The 14059-nt window shown below is 52.7% G+C and overlaps 5 protein-coding genes across 5 annotated transcripts; 3 read left to right on the forward strand and 2 right to left on the reverse strand.

The window, feature by feature from the left end:
• Positions 1–1382: 1382 nt before the first annotated feature.
• Positions 1383–3296, forward strand: HMPREF1120_04928 (uncharacterized protein; the record flags this gene model as incomplete). The annotated part of the gene is made up of 1 exon (XM_009159077.1): positions 1383–3296. The coding sequence occupies one exon, from the start codon at positions 1383–1385 to the stop codon at positions 3294–3296; it is 1914 nt and encodes a 637-aa protein (XP_009157325.1).
• A 729-nt stretch (positions 3297–4025) lies between these two features.
• On the forward strand, positions 4026–4880 carry HMPREF1120_04929 (uncharacterized protein; the record flags this gene model as incomplete). The annotated part of the gene is made up of 1 exon (XM_009159078.1): positions 4026–4880. The coding sequence occupies one exon, from the start codon at positions 4026–4028 to the stop codon at positions 4878–4880; it is 855 nt and encodes a 284-aa protein (XP_009157326.1).
• Positions 4881–5313: 433 nt separating this feature from the next.
• On the reverse strand, positions 5314–6288 carry HMPREF1120_04930 (alkaline phosphatase; the record flags this gene model as incomplete). The annotated part of the gene is made up of 1 exon (XM_009159079.1): positions 5314–6288. The coding sequence occupies one exon, from the start codon at positions 6286–6288 to the stop codon at positions 5314–5316; it is 975 nt and encodes a 324-aa protein (XP_009157327.1).
• Positions 6289–7628: 1340 nt separating this feature from the next.
• Positions 7629–9113, reverse strand: HMPREF1120_04931 (cell wall glucanase (Utr2); the record flags this gene model as incomplete). Its single annotated transcript, XM_009159080.1, has 3 exons — positions 7629–8434; positions 8493–8930; positions 8987–9113. The coding sequence occupies 3 exons, from the start codon at positions 9111–9113 to the stop codon at positions 7629–7631; spliced, it is 1371 nt and encodes a 456-aa protein (XP_009157328.1).
• Positions 9114–9867: 754 nt separating this feature from the next.
• HMPREF1120_04932 (uncharacterized protein) lies at positions 9868–13814 on the forward strand. Its single transcript, XM_009159081.1, has 4 exons — positions 9868–10647; positions 10709–11287; positions 11367–11960; positions 12068–13814. Exons 1-4 carry the CDS (start codon positions 10612–10614, stop codon positions 12110–12112), a joined length of 1254 nt encoding a protein of 417 aa, XP_009157329.1. The 5' UTR covers positions 9868–10611; the 3' UTR covers positions 12113–13814.
• Positions 13815–14059: the final 245 nt, after the last annotated feature.

The raw sequence follows: 14059 nt of genomic DNA on the forward strand, positions 1-14059 counted from the left end.
GGGGGGGGTGCTGTTTCCCATAAGACACTGGCAGAAGAAGACAGCGAAGACAGTTTGTTGCCGATTGACTCATTCAACAACTCCCGTTCCATCCGTAGACGAATGATCGAGTTGTGGCCGGTCCTGTCTTTGGTCGATCTGTGAATTCCTGCCTGAGAACAATGAAACACCGGAAGGGTGTCATGCTGTGAAAACATTCGAAGCATCGACTCGTCGGATAGTTTCTCGCTAGCTCCGGCCAGGCCCCGTGGACATAGTACACTGATGTTAAACAAACTTTATTGTCCCGGTCTGTCACTTTTGCCCTGCATTTGATCGATGCCAGGGAGGTTGCCAACTTGGCCCCTTCGCTTGGACACCTGCATCCCTTTTATCTGGCTTCGCACACCTCATAGCTCATCATGTTGGGATAAGCCGGGTAGACAGGTGAAATATCAGGGGTGAGCACAGAAGTAGGCTCGCTTCAGACATGTGTCGTGTGGACAGCCATCTCGTGTTTGACCCTCGATCGACAATGGGCTGTCCAGAGGGTGCAAGGGCAACGATTTGACAGACGCGGTATGACGGTATGGACGAAGATCGAGATTCCCGTCCACCCGAAACCCAATGGAGGTCGACAGGTTGGAGAATAGACATCCCGGTCGAGTCGATCAATAGCGCGGAGACCTCTCAGCCGAGGAGACCATCTCAGCAAACAACTAGCTCCTATGTCAATAACTTGACGAGGCTGATTGTAGACTGGGTGATTGGCACCATTGTTGATTGGGCGCGTTAGCCTTGCTACAGGAGGAAAGGTGAACGAGAAGAGTCTGGGGGTGACAGGATGGCGGTGGGTGTGCTGGGACACTGGCAGTTACAACAGAATGGTCTGTGGGCAAGGGTAATAATGATTGATAGTACAATGTAGTATTACCACTGTAGACGTCGGATTGTACGTACTGGCGCAAGGAACAAGGACCAAGGACCAAGGACCAAGCTACACGGTGCTATACGGTCTGGGGTCGGAAACTAAACCTGAAGGCAGAGGCCACAATTTCGGGCACGCAGCCAATCTGCGCGAGTTTGATCTGCCTTCAAAACCGACGGCTCCTCAGGCCTCCCACCCGCGACGAAACTCAACCTCCACGGCCCGCGACTACGAAGGAAAGGGTATAGACTGATCCGTCTGCTCTTCTCATCGCTCAAGACTCGGACGCTATAACACCATTCTCTGCTCTCCACATTTCCCCGTCCCTTGAGAAGATCAGGCCTCCGCATGCTCGGCGCCTACAGATCATGTCTGCTCCTCTCTGATAGACCCGCCGTCTCCGTCCTCTCATCGTCATTCTGTCCAGCCCTCAGCCTCAAGCATCATCAATCCAAATCCATCAGAAACCGGCATCATGACCACGCACATACCTGCCGCTGGCCAGTCGTCGAGCCCCGTCGACTCGGCCGAGGCCAAGGAGAAGGATACGGTTAACAAAGGGGTGTCCTCGCGACGGTTGAAGAAACGCGAAATAGACCGACGATGCCAGCGTCAAGCTCGAGAACGCACAAAGTCCCGCATCGCCTACCTCGAGGGCCTCGTGGAGGATTTTCGCCGCCAGGATTCGAGCGGGCAAGTGGCCACGCTGATGAAGCAGTTGCAAGATGTCGAAACCGAGCGAGACCTGATGGCAAAGACATTAAAAGACATTCAAAAAGCTATGGATATACACAAGCCAACGTCGGCTTCGGAGGATCAGACACATGGTGCGAACACCAAAAAGTCGCAGACGCCACTTGAAGACCTCAACGTCGAGCGGAAACGTAGCATCACTTCCCTCTCCGATGACACTCCCATTCGCTTGAAGTCCGAAGCTGTCGAGATTCCTTCCGAAATAAGTGCCGCTCGCAGTTTCGAGCTTGTCCACTATTCGCCTCCACCAAATCACCCTTTGCCGGCACCGGAGAAACTGTTTGCGCCCGAAGTTGTCCGCTTGGATAGCACCAACAACCCGCAGTCGATCCCTAAAGCTGTCGTGCAGTCAAAGGCTGCCATCCATCCGAATCTCGCCCCTCTGCGGTATCAAGACAATTGGGCCGCACCTCGACATACGTGTTCCTGCCACAGCTGTTACGATGGCTCGCGTCCATCAGGTCGTCGTCCCGTCTACCAAGGAAATTACTGGAAATTCGCCAACGAGGTGCTGAGTGAGCGATTCGACTGGAGTAATGTCCAGGCTGCCCCGCCAGAAATCGAGGAAGACGTGCCGATTCGTGCCTTGATCGAGGGCTGGGATGCGGTCGCCCGCAGAGGCCCTCTACACCCTACGTGGCAGCTCTTGCGACAGATTGACCAGACCTTGTTCGGCACATGCCCCAAGACTGAACGGCTGGCTATAATGAGAGCCATGCATTTGCTCCTTCAGTTCCACACAGAGTCCACCGCCGAGCGGTACGAACGTCTACCGCCGTGGTATATGCGACGGCCTTCACAGAATTTGGCGCATTCGTACGCGATCGACTATTTTGCCTGGCCGGGTTTGCGCGAACGGTTCATCTTCAACGAGCATGACTACTGTGGAAACGATTTTTGGTATTTGTTCTGCAAGAGTTTGAGGATTCAATGGCCGTATGAATTCCGTGATTGCTACACCCGCGAGACCAGCACAGGCTTGTATAAGATGTCTCCCATGTTCGAACAGCGATTAGTCGATATCAGATGTTGGACCATGGGACCAGACATCTTCAGACGCTTTCCGGAGTTTTCCAGCGACATTCCCTCTGTCGACATGGTCCCACCATTGCTGAGTCCGAGTACAAGTCCCGCACCGAGGAAACGGATTCGTTTGTCTGCTTCGCCAAAGGTGGTCCAGACTGAGAGGACATACGAGAAGGAAAAGGTTATTACGATTGAAGACGACGAGCCAGTCGAGCAATCATCGAGTGCTACCAATCCCCGCTCGGATAGCACTGTTTCAGTACACGTTCAAGGATACCAGTATTCGCATTCCATCCAGCCGCAAAGCCACCAGTGCCATCACCCGCCCGGAGCGCCTGGTCTACCCATGCGTAGGCAGCATAATATGCACGGCCATGCCGTACCTCGACCGCAAGAGATGCATGTCCCGGGCTCACATCAACACCACATGCCGCACAACCAGGGCATGTTTCGTCCACATGACCCCACTCAACACATGTATAATATCTCGGATTTCAATCCTATGATGGTTCTCGACACATATGCCTATGGAGCCAACATTGGCGAGGCCGATTTCGCCAATGTTTACCAACCCGAAGCTGTTGAGAGTTATCCCAACGCCATCTACTGATTGAGACAGAGGACTTGTACAGAGGACTACCCTTCTCTTTCCCAAGGAGATCGACTTGGTCCGATTGTGACAACTACAAAAGGGGTTTGCTGACTGAGCCGCTGCGATCGTCAGGCGTCTCTAAAGCAAGACCTTCAAAGACGGCCAGACTACTCCGTTTGTTGCTGCAGTTGATCCGGCATAGGACACTGTTTGAACCATGTGCAACACGGGCTTTGACCTCTGGGTTGAGGCCACCCTCTGCCTTTGTTTGGTTTTGTCAAACAGGATAACTCCGTTTTTCACCTCATGTCCCAGACTGAAATTTTGGATGGATCAAGCATGGAGGGAATCAAACTATACCGTTTGCCCTGGGACAGGAACTGAACAACATATCCAGGCAGAGAGAAACACAAAGAGAAAACGGTTAGGATGGGTAGTTGCCCGACTTGGTCATACACAAGACTACTTAACTGTTCGAACATCTGCCTTGTTCTCCTTTCTCGGCTTTGACTCTCTGATTGACCTCTAATCTCAAGAAGTGAGAAGGCTATACAAGATCCAGTTGTTCTTACCCGGGGACTTATCTTGTCTTGTGTCGTCTTCCTCTTCGACTCCCGTGCATCGCTGAGTGTCGCCAAACAAAGTCTGGGAGGGGAAGAAAGGAGAACTGCAATCCGACAAACAAATGCAAGTTTGGTACTCGCTTCTTCATCACGAGCGAGACCTCGGCCAAAGTGCGATCAAATCATGGTCAAACCCGACCCCGAATCGAACAACAGCAAGGTCTGGATTCCAATTACTATCGTTGCATGTATTTTGTCCGTGATCCTCGTGGCATGGTGTGTCTGTCGATGTTCGCGTGATGAAGACGACCACGATCGTGGCTGGGGTGGCCGTGGCCGTGGCCGTATCCCGAACCCGCCACTTGACTGGTTTGCTGTTGCACCTCCGAGACGACCGAGAGGTGGTCCCGGGCCCGATGGACCTCGAAGACGAAGACGGCCGCCGTTCAACTTGCCTCCTGGTGCGGCAGCAGTGGCAGCGATAGGAGCACCACGAGTGCGTGGACTCCCCATGCCTCTACCCTGGCAGGAAGTTGTGTTCGCCGCCGAGTATCCTATAATGCGGCAACGAGCACAACAGCAATGGGAGGTCGCACCGGAACCTAGATTGGATATTCCTATGCCGCGTCAGCCGGAGCCTTTGGTTCTCGTTCGCGAACCGCGAGGCGCCGTGATGCAAGGCGTGCGGCGGGACGGACAGCCACGAGTGTTTATGGACAACAGGGATCTTGAAAGAGATGCTGCTGCTGATCCGCTGATGGATTGGCGGTTCGCTGAGGGATTGGGAGCAGGACCGTATCGACACGCACTTGGATTTGCGCCGGGTCAGGGACTGGGAATGATGGGGCCAGTGGCAATTGGTCCTCAACATGCAAACAGACGCCGAAGCAGGAGAAGACGAGTACGATTTGATCCCCATCCTCATTGGATAGAGGAGAGGAGACCGGACTTTGATCACGATGACGATGAGGGCGACGACGATGATGGTGGCGTTGGTGTGAGAGCGAATATCATTGAGAGGCGCCCGATATTCGATTGAGCAGGGAGTATTGATTATTACATGAGCCTGTGGTGGTTGACAATCTGACTGGCACCTATCATGCGGGCAGGAAAGCAGAGTGGACAAAAGGATAAATCACAAGGTCGGACCAGCCAAGTATGTAGGTAGCTTCAGGACCAGACAGAGGGGAAGCAAAAGAGCAAGCTTCGACATAGCAGCTAAGGTCTGTCTACATACTAGTACGTTAGAAAAGTACCTGTACCTCCTAGGTAGTTATGATGATGGACAACTTTTGCCAGTGAAGCTCCCTGCTTTTATTAGATACCTAACCAAGCTAGATGGGTATCTATCTTCTTCTTCGGGGTGAATAACATATCAACCAACCGTTTTTACTCATCATGGTACAGTACAAATGCCATGAGTCGCCCAGTACTAATACTAGGACCTATACAACTGTGGTATCGGATTCAAATCATGCCCCCACGAATCCATCCGGAATCATCAACCCAGCAACCTCCTTGACACCCCTCTCCGTAGCAAGCAGATTATATGCGGCCGCGGCATTCGCGGTATCCATGACATCGACTCTGATCCCTAGTTCCTCGGACAGAAACTTGCGCGTCTCGCGCGACAACATCCACAGTTTCCCGCCTGTACCAATGATCAACAGGTCTGGTTTGGGAAAGACCAGGTCGAAGATGCCGAGCGAAGATGGTGGGAACGACAAGATTCCGCGGCGGGGGTCGAGGAATCGGTCAAACCCGTTGGACGAAGGCGTAGCCGTATCCGCCTTCCACGGTGCCCATACAAAGGCCTCGCCGTCAAGTAACAATACACCTAGTCCGCCGCGGGTCTGGACGCCGTTGTTCAGGTGGAATCCGTCGTGGATGCACGCGTCAATGGATGTTGCGGGAGCCGTGGCGCCGGCGTTGGCGAGGATGTCCATCCTTTCGAAATCTGTCTGTGTGTCTTCCTCGGAGACGGGGCCACGGTCGTGTGTGCGAGGTGCTCGTGGGTTGAGCAAGTTCTGCTGTGGGTGGGGTTGTGATGGCGGTTGCGATGCAGCATTCGGAATTGAGCGAGGGGGCGGCTTGATACTTGTCGAGGCCGTGTTGGGTTTTGTGGATGGATTCAATGTTACTGTTCTGCTTGTGCCGGTGGTGGCCGTCTTGTTGTTTGTGGTTGCGTTGGGGGCAGTGGCACCAGTCGCATTGGTGGTATCTGCTCTTTGAGAGGAAGAACCATCACGTCCGGATGACTTGTATACGCCGAGAAGACCAGCAGAAGTCCTGAAGGTGCGATTGCTCGGTTGAGAGGATGTAGATAGATTGGAGGGACGGATTGTGTGTCTAGCTGCAAGGCATGTTGGATGTACCGAAGTGGCCAGCGAAGTAGTGGTCGTGGCAAGGCGCAAAGCCTTGAGCAGGTCTGTTGATGGAGCGCGCATTTCTGAATAGGTCAATGGACAATCGATCGAAGTAATGTACTAGGACTGGGAGGTGTCGACGTCGAATCAAGTATATCCAATGTAGTTGAGCACAGCTTGTAATGTTATATGGCCCTAGAAAGCAGGGCTCTGAAATGCGGTTCCGGTTATCTGGACTCGCTCGATGAAGCAAATGCTGCAACTGCGCGGAGGACTTGACGTGGAAGAAATCAATCGCCTCAACGGAGCGACTTCTTGTCCGTGGCCTTGACCGAGCAGACTGTCGATGGTGTTACTTTCTTCGGAAATGTCTTGCTTGAACTCTTCCGTCTCCGAGTCTGCTCCTGCGTCTTTGGGCCAGACACCGTACCGAGCAACTCCTGAGCCCTCGCCCTACCGACTTTTCAAGCCAACAGTGTCTAGACGCGGCCGCGTGTCCTTCTGCCGTTCTTTTCCCGATCACGCAGTCTCTCTACGTGTGTCTGCACAAGCGGTGTGTCCGTAGGGTCGAATCGTTTCGCTCAGGATAAACACAGTTGTTGTATGGTCGTATCACTTCCATAGAAAACCTTTTGTATCTTCTCCGTGAGATCGATCGAATTCGAGCCACGGAAAAACAGCCCAGCGGAACACACACTTTCTTCCTAGATCGATCGATAAGATAGCTTCTTCGCAGCGGGCTCGTTTGCACAGCGTCAACAGTCCAACGCCGTTTCGCCGAAGCCTGTTGACAACGGACCGCCGTAAATTGATTTACGGAAATGGTGATGGAGAGAACCGAGATTGGCGCGGTGGTTGCCGTACTATCGTTGAAACATATAGCTTCCGCTGTAGCAGTGGTAGGAGAAGAGGAACAGCCAGAAAAATTGCGGGAGTGGTAAAGTAGTAAGCAGAGGCCGGGAAGAACCATGACTTCATCTCCATACTACATAGTATACTGCACCACTGTTCCACTGTGCTGTAATAATACTACTGGTATTGCTGCGCCAATCTAGTCCTTGGATATCACTATTCCCCGTACAAGGGATTCAGCTTCGTTGACAACAGACCTATTTATCTTTTTCGCGCCGGTGATATAACATCTGGTCCGTGGAAGCTTGAAACAACGTTTTCCTGGCATTACACTTCCATATCAAAAGGTACAAAAACTGCAGCCCGCCTGAGAAAAGCGAGCACGACCTCAACCCATATTTCACTCCTACGACCAAAAGTACCAGGCCAATGCGAACCGTCGCCATGCATAAATGCCACCCGACAATTGACAACACAAACAAGTGGCTAGAAGAAGCATCTCTATGCATCCGCCCAAGCATTCTCCAAATGCACAATGGTCCAAGTCTGGTCTAAATCCAATTCAAATTTTACAAGACGCAGAGACCCACGAGGGCAACAACGACGGCGAACAGGCTGCCTCGAAGCACCGACTCGCTGTTGCCACCATATTGAGCCGCGCCGTTCTTGCCAGAAGAGGAGCCACCATCGCCTTGAACAAAGCCTGTCGAGGCGCTGCCCGTGGCAGAGGCCGTGCTGCTTTCCGATGAATCACTACCACTGTCGCTATCACTGCTGCTGTCCGAGGAATTGCTACCGCGCTGGCCATCATTACCGGGCCCTGCTCCGGTAAGACCAGGGACAGTGGCCACATCACTGGTCTTGGTGGAGCCGCTTGCACTGGCCGTACCGCTGGCGGCGCCGGCCGACATGTTGAGTCCGCTAGCCAAAAACGAACTGAGGATGGTCTTGTTGTTGGTGATTTCCACGGTGGCGTTGGTCAGATCAGTCGAGGTGTAGATGTAGGTTTTGTTGCCCTTGATGTTGGCGCCGGTAGGAGGGTCGTAGCATTCGACGCTCACTTCGTCAAAGGTTGCATAATAGTACCCGTTGGTCATGTATGGCGAATCCCATTGCACAAGACCGCCGGCCCAGTCAATCGTACCTTGACCGTTGCTGGCAAGACCACCGGGCCAAAGTGACAGCTGCACCCGGGCGGGAGTTTGAGGGTAAGAGTAGCGGTTCGCCGTTGCATTCCAGGTATCTTCACGGTTCAGAGTTCGCACAACCTTGCCATCAATGGACCAGGTGATGGTATCAGGCTGCCAGTCGATTTCGTATTCGTGCATGTTTTTGTGGACGTCGGAGGAAACGGTAGCATTGTAGCCGTTATTATCTACACACCAGTCAGTCACACCATCCTACCAAATCGCATACCGGGTTGGGGAGCTTACAGTTGGTAACACCCAGAGAATAAAAGTTGGTCTGGGCAGTCGTGAGTTCGACACCGACGAATTCGAAATCGATTTCATCCTTCGAATCGCCCAGCAAGATAAAGGCAGTCACCACACCGGCGCCGGCCGAGGTTTGCAGCTTGGCCGAGACTTTTCCATACCAAACATAGTGTGTGCTAGCCAACAGCGTGCCGACCGTATCTTCAGCCATGGTCAACAGAACCTGGCCATTGTAGGACAGAGGCGTCCCGGACGAAACCCAATCGGCCTTGCTGGAATCACCAAGGTACTTGGTGTTGGCCATCACTCCATCCAGGTTGTCAAATTTGTATGTCTTGGATTGACAGACAGGTGCGGGAACACAAGCATCGATGCTGAAGGAATTGACGGGGTCGCAGCCTCCTAGACAGTAGGCGCCAACACCACATTCGCCATACTCTGTGCATTATAAGATCAGCTGGGTACTCCTCCCCCATCTTCACATCTATACGTACGTGAGCAGCAGGGTGTATCTTGTGGGCACAATTTGCCCCCTCCACAAGTCGTGGCGGACCAAACGGTAGGTGCCAATGCCGCCAGCAAGGCAATGGAATGCAAAACCCGGCCTGCCATTGTGTGCATTGAGTGTATGTTGTATTTATTTGTTCGGTGCAGCGACCGTAGGCGATCGTCGAAGAAAGGCTGCGTGGAAACAAGGTCACGAAACGTATTTCAGCGAGTGCACTTTCGTATGTTGTACAAGAGGGACGAAGATCGAGTCGTCGTAGAATGTGATTGTGGCTGAGCGAGAGGATGAATGGCTGCGGGAAATTGGACAAAGAACCCAAGGTCCCTAAACAACGAATTCGAATAGGGGGTTCTCCAACGAACGAGTGACGGAGAACTTGCTGTTGCTACAATAATGAACAAGACACAGCAAAGAAGGTGATAAATAGAATGGAACAGCTCGGAACAGGGCCAAAGGTTCGATGGAACGAGGGGATGGAAGAGATCGAAGATGGAGATGGAGTGATCCTGATGGAGGCCGCCGTCGACGATACAAAGTTGAACTTGGGCCAGACGCAGGCGAAGGCGCAGGCGCAGGCCAAAAAATGCTACTAACAATACACACACACACACGCTCCATGCTCCATCCAACCGTCGCCTCTCGCTACCCACATCCTCTTTCCATTCACCCCAACTCAACAGCGTTGTCTCTCTGCCCGTTATGGTGTCTCTTTGACGATTCTATGCTACTATCGGCCTTTCTAGCAGTCATTCTCGATCAACAATCATAAAAAATTGCAGATTTTTGTAAAGGCATGCCGGAAGATATTCTGCATCTGGTCCATGGCCTATACCGAATGACGCGGCGCGTGAAACACCAGCCAGCCTCTAACGGTGCCGTTAAACTCGATCCAGTTTAGATGTTGCCTTCGGCCGTGTCCTCTATTCGTCCACTTCCTACGCCGTCCCCAGATCATCCGTGGCGGATTCAGGGGGTTTCAGTCTGTTCTTCATTCGTCCCACGAATCAGAGACCTCTTGCACTCAGCACGGTTCAGCAGTGAGGGCCGGAAAACGCTTTGAACAGATGCAATGGCCTCCATATCCACGGTGATGGCTGCGTAAGTTCCGGCTCGAGTCCGCACCTACCAAGCAGAAAAATGCATCTACGGTAACCGTGGTCAGAGGAGTGTAGGATGGTCGACGGGGACATCCTGTAAAAGTATCGGTTGTTGAGGCGCAGCTGCATTTCAGCAATGTTACACTCTCACCATTCACTTCCGTCACTGACATGCTCCCTCTACGTCCTTTCTGCCTTTGGCAGGATGAGATATTCATCGATGCCAAACAATATGGAAAGGACAACAACTACCATAAGTACAAAGGCTCTCTGGTCGTGTTTATACTGATGTAAGATACTACTATAGGCTTTTCTGACAAAGCAAAGGTAAGTCGCGGATGCGATTTTGCTGTCCTCAATTCCATGACCCCACTCCGTTGACTCGCACTGCACTTTGTTCCTCTTCTTTACGAGAGGCAGTTGTTTAGCCTCCAACAAGGCTCTCAGGTGGTAATCCAGAATAACTGATGATAAACGGCGTGTTCAAACATCACCCGACATTGTGAAGGCCAAGATGGGTTCGGTAGAGCCGAGGAAAGCATTTGAAAAAGTAGGTGCTGGCTATTGGACCGTTCTCAGGAATCTAAAGCGAAGGCCTGCTTACCGGTTAGATCATCATCGTAGGGGCTGGTCCAGCCGGGCTTCTGTTGGCGCTACTGCTTTCCCAGCAAAACATTCCGTCGTTGGTCTTAGAGAGCTGGGACCGACTCGACGAGCGTCTTCGAGCGACTCAATATGGTGTTCCGGCGACGCGGATATTTCGGCGGGCCGGCATTCTCGATGACATCCGCGATGCCAGCATTGCCAGTTTTCCAAGCATATGTTGGCGACGCGGCACTGACGGCAAGAAACTGACGAGCATTGATTTGTCCGTGGTCAAAGATCATCCTGATCGTATGACCATTTTGTCGTTGAACCAAATTCTTCAGATTCTGTATCGACACTGTATGGAGAAGGGCCAAGGCCTGGTCGAGGTGAAGTTTAACCACAAGGTGACGAATGCCGGCCAGGACGAGGGTTGTGCCTGGGTTGATGTCGAGGTCAACGATGGGAACGAAGAGAGAACGACGAAGCGATTCACTGCTGACTATGTTGTTGGCTGCGATGGCGCGACCAGCACAGTCAGAAAATCACTGTTTGGACGAGTTTGGCCTGGTCAAACGTTTGACTGCCGCTTGTTGGTGCAGAATGTTCGTACAATACCTTGCCTACCTGGCCGCGCTGTCGTCCCGGGTGCACTTTTCATTGAGCTGACACAGTTCCGAGTAGGTGTGGTACGATGGCTTCGAGAAGCATGGCTGGGATGGCGGCAACTACATCATCGACCCGGAGTTCTGGGGCCTGGCGGCCAAACGTGGCAAAGGCGGTCTTTGGCGGGTCACATACGGAGACACCAGCGGGCTCACCGAAGAAGAGTACCTGCAGCGACGGGCAGCAGCATTCAAGAAGATCCTGCCAGGAAACCCGGACCCGGACCAGTACACGGTCACGCAGACAAACCTATTCCGCATCCACAACCGGTGCGTCGACAAGATGAGGGTGGGCCGAATCCTCCTGGCCGCCGATGCGGCTCACGTGTGTAACCCTTTCGGGGGCTATGGCTGTATGACCGCCATCGTTGACGCCGGAGCCCTTGCAGACTGTCTGATTGGCATGTACCAAGGTAAGGCCGACGACAGCATTCTGGACCGATACGCCGAGATCCGGCGCGAAAAGTACATGAAATATGTCGATGCGAGATCCATCAAGAATATGAACCGTGTGAGCAAGTCCGACCCAGACACGGTGCTGGAAACGGACAAATTCCTGGGCATCCTGCAAGACCTTCAAGGGGATGGCGAGGCCACCAAGGTGTTCCTGCTGGTTAGTATCCGTTACCCTCGCACAACATATGCGATGCTACACGAATATTAGCAGTTGCGATTGATATTCCAACCCAATGCAGGCTTACTCTGACTAATGGCGACCAGAAAACATCCAGCATCGAACATGATTTCACTCAGTATTATAATTAGATTGATGCCTACCTGAGACAGCCAAGCTTTCTGAAGTTCGGATGCTGCACAACGTCGTGGAAGACCCTGGCGGGTGTTGCAGGGAAAGCAGACCATGGTAAGGATTAAACCCTTCCAGATAATTGTAGCAGCAGCACAGCATCAATGAGATGGTCGGCGACTGTGGGGAATGCACCAGTCCGACTGCCTGATACAGGAGTCTGGGCTGTTGCATGATGAAGTTTCTGGCTGCACGTTGACAGGTGCCCTCAGGCCCGAGTCCCAGAATGCCGGTGTTCAAGTGCAATCCTGAACAACCGTTGCATGTGAGAAGGTGTCAGACTACATGGTCCAAAGACAGACCGAGCAGCACTTCCACCGGAGAGGCCGCCGACCATTCACTTGTCCGGTAACTGGTATGGTCGATGGCCGTCCGGAACGTGTCGGTTGCAATATCGATTTCGGACACATGGAGTCGGTTCCTCTAGGCCTTGGGGCAAGGCTCGCATGTGAGAGTGTCGGTTGTATCCTGGCCTGACATGGACCAAAGTGAAGATGGAAACCGGCGCTCCCGGTCCGTGTCTTGGGGCTAAATTGATTCTATGCACGTCGGGATATCTCAGGCTGTCGGCAGCAGAGAAATCCGCTCGGTGCATGCACCAGTCTTGGCTCTCGCGCTACGGACAATGGGGCGTCAATGATATATCAATCTTCCAAAGTTCAGGACATTGTCACGGTTTTGCTATGAACCAGGCTCAGTCATTTGTCAGTCACATCGATGATCCAATGCCTACCAGGTACATTCAAGCAGTAAATTAGCACCCTGGACAGATATGGGCAAGCGAGCAAGCAAGCCGCACTGCAGTCAGTCAATGGTCAGGGCGTCATAGAAGCAGCCAAGTCCGTGGTGTTGCCGCACGGGGGAAGCCTTGCATTGCCTCGCCTTGCGGACTGTTGTTCCTGGATCAGCCCGTGGCAGTCAGACCAGGGTCAGGCCAGCAACGTCGTGCACCTCCCCAGTGCAAGGAACGGGCGCATTTCTGCTCAGCTGCAACAGCTCGCCTACTGACCACGAAGAAGCAGCAGCAGCGGACAATCTCGTCACAGGGAGTGTCCTGTAGATCACAGTGGAAATTCAAACCTCACTGCCGTGCCATGCCGTGCAGGGCGATTCTTCTAGTTGTGAGTGACTTCGAACAGAAGCTTTCAAGTTTCCGGTCCGCTGGCCGTAGATAGGCAATCGGTCGGCTGTCGCTGTATCGGTGTTGGTCGGTAGTCGGTTTACCAGGAGTTCATATCCCTGCCAGTTATTACTGGTATCACTCTTCCTCGCCCGGTCCTGGTTGTGACCAGGATGGGCCGGTCGGAAATGCAGGGCTGCTACTACTAGTACTGACAACGGTTAGTCAAGGTACACTCCTTCCCTTTCTCTCGTGTCTTTGAGCCACTGTCCTGCAGGGGGTGATGGCACTGGTGTCCGTGGCCTCAGCCCCCGTGTCCGAGCACGGAATTTTCTGGCGAGACGAGATCGAACGCCACTGCAATGCCAGTACTACCACTATAACAGGTGTCCTAAACAAGACCCTGAGGAAATGGGAAGGAAGGTGGCTGTCAGATGCAACTACTACCACTGTCCAGTAGTTGCACTAACGGTACAGATGCGGGTGTTCAGTTGTCGTGCAAGTGTCTGCCCCCAGGGATCTGCAGGGAGATAAATTAAAAAAGTAATCAAATCGTAGTACGAGAACTAGCGCTCGGTACCCAAGGGACGGTCCTCTACTTTCTACTAGTAGCAGTACTAGTAGCAGTACTAGTAGTAGTAGTATGTTGTTGGAAACCCCTGCAGTGCCGGTGTCGTTTTTCTTTCGGCTGTCGGTCAATGGCTGCACCGGCACTACTACTACTACTACTACTACTACTACTACTACTACTACTACTACTACTACTACTACTACTACTACTACTACT

This window comes from Exophiala dermatitidis (genome assembly GCF_000230625.1).
Source record: "Exophiala dermatitidis NIH/UT8656 unplaced genomic scaffold supercont1.4, whole genome shotgun sequence".
Lineage (NCBI taxonomy): Eukaryota > Fungi > Ascomycota > Eurotiomycetes > Chaetothyriales > Herpotrichiellaceae > Exophiala > Exophiala dermatitidis.

Bases quoted from the DNA above. Each gene is read 5' to 3' on its own strand.
- HMPREF1120_04932 (XM_009159081.1), top strand. From the start codon at position 10,612: ATGGGTTCGGTAGAGCCGAGGAAAGCATTTGAAAAA. The intron at 10,648-10,708 runs GTAGGTGCTGGC...CTTACCGGTTAG, and splicing joins CGAGGAAAGCATTTGAAAAA to ATCATCATCGTAGGGGCTGG. The intron at 11,288-11,366 runs GTTCGTACAATA...AGTTCCGAGTAG, and splicing joins GCCGCTTGTTGGTGCAGAAT to GTGTGGTACGATGGCTTCGA.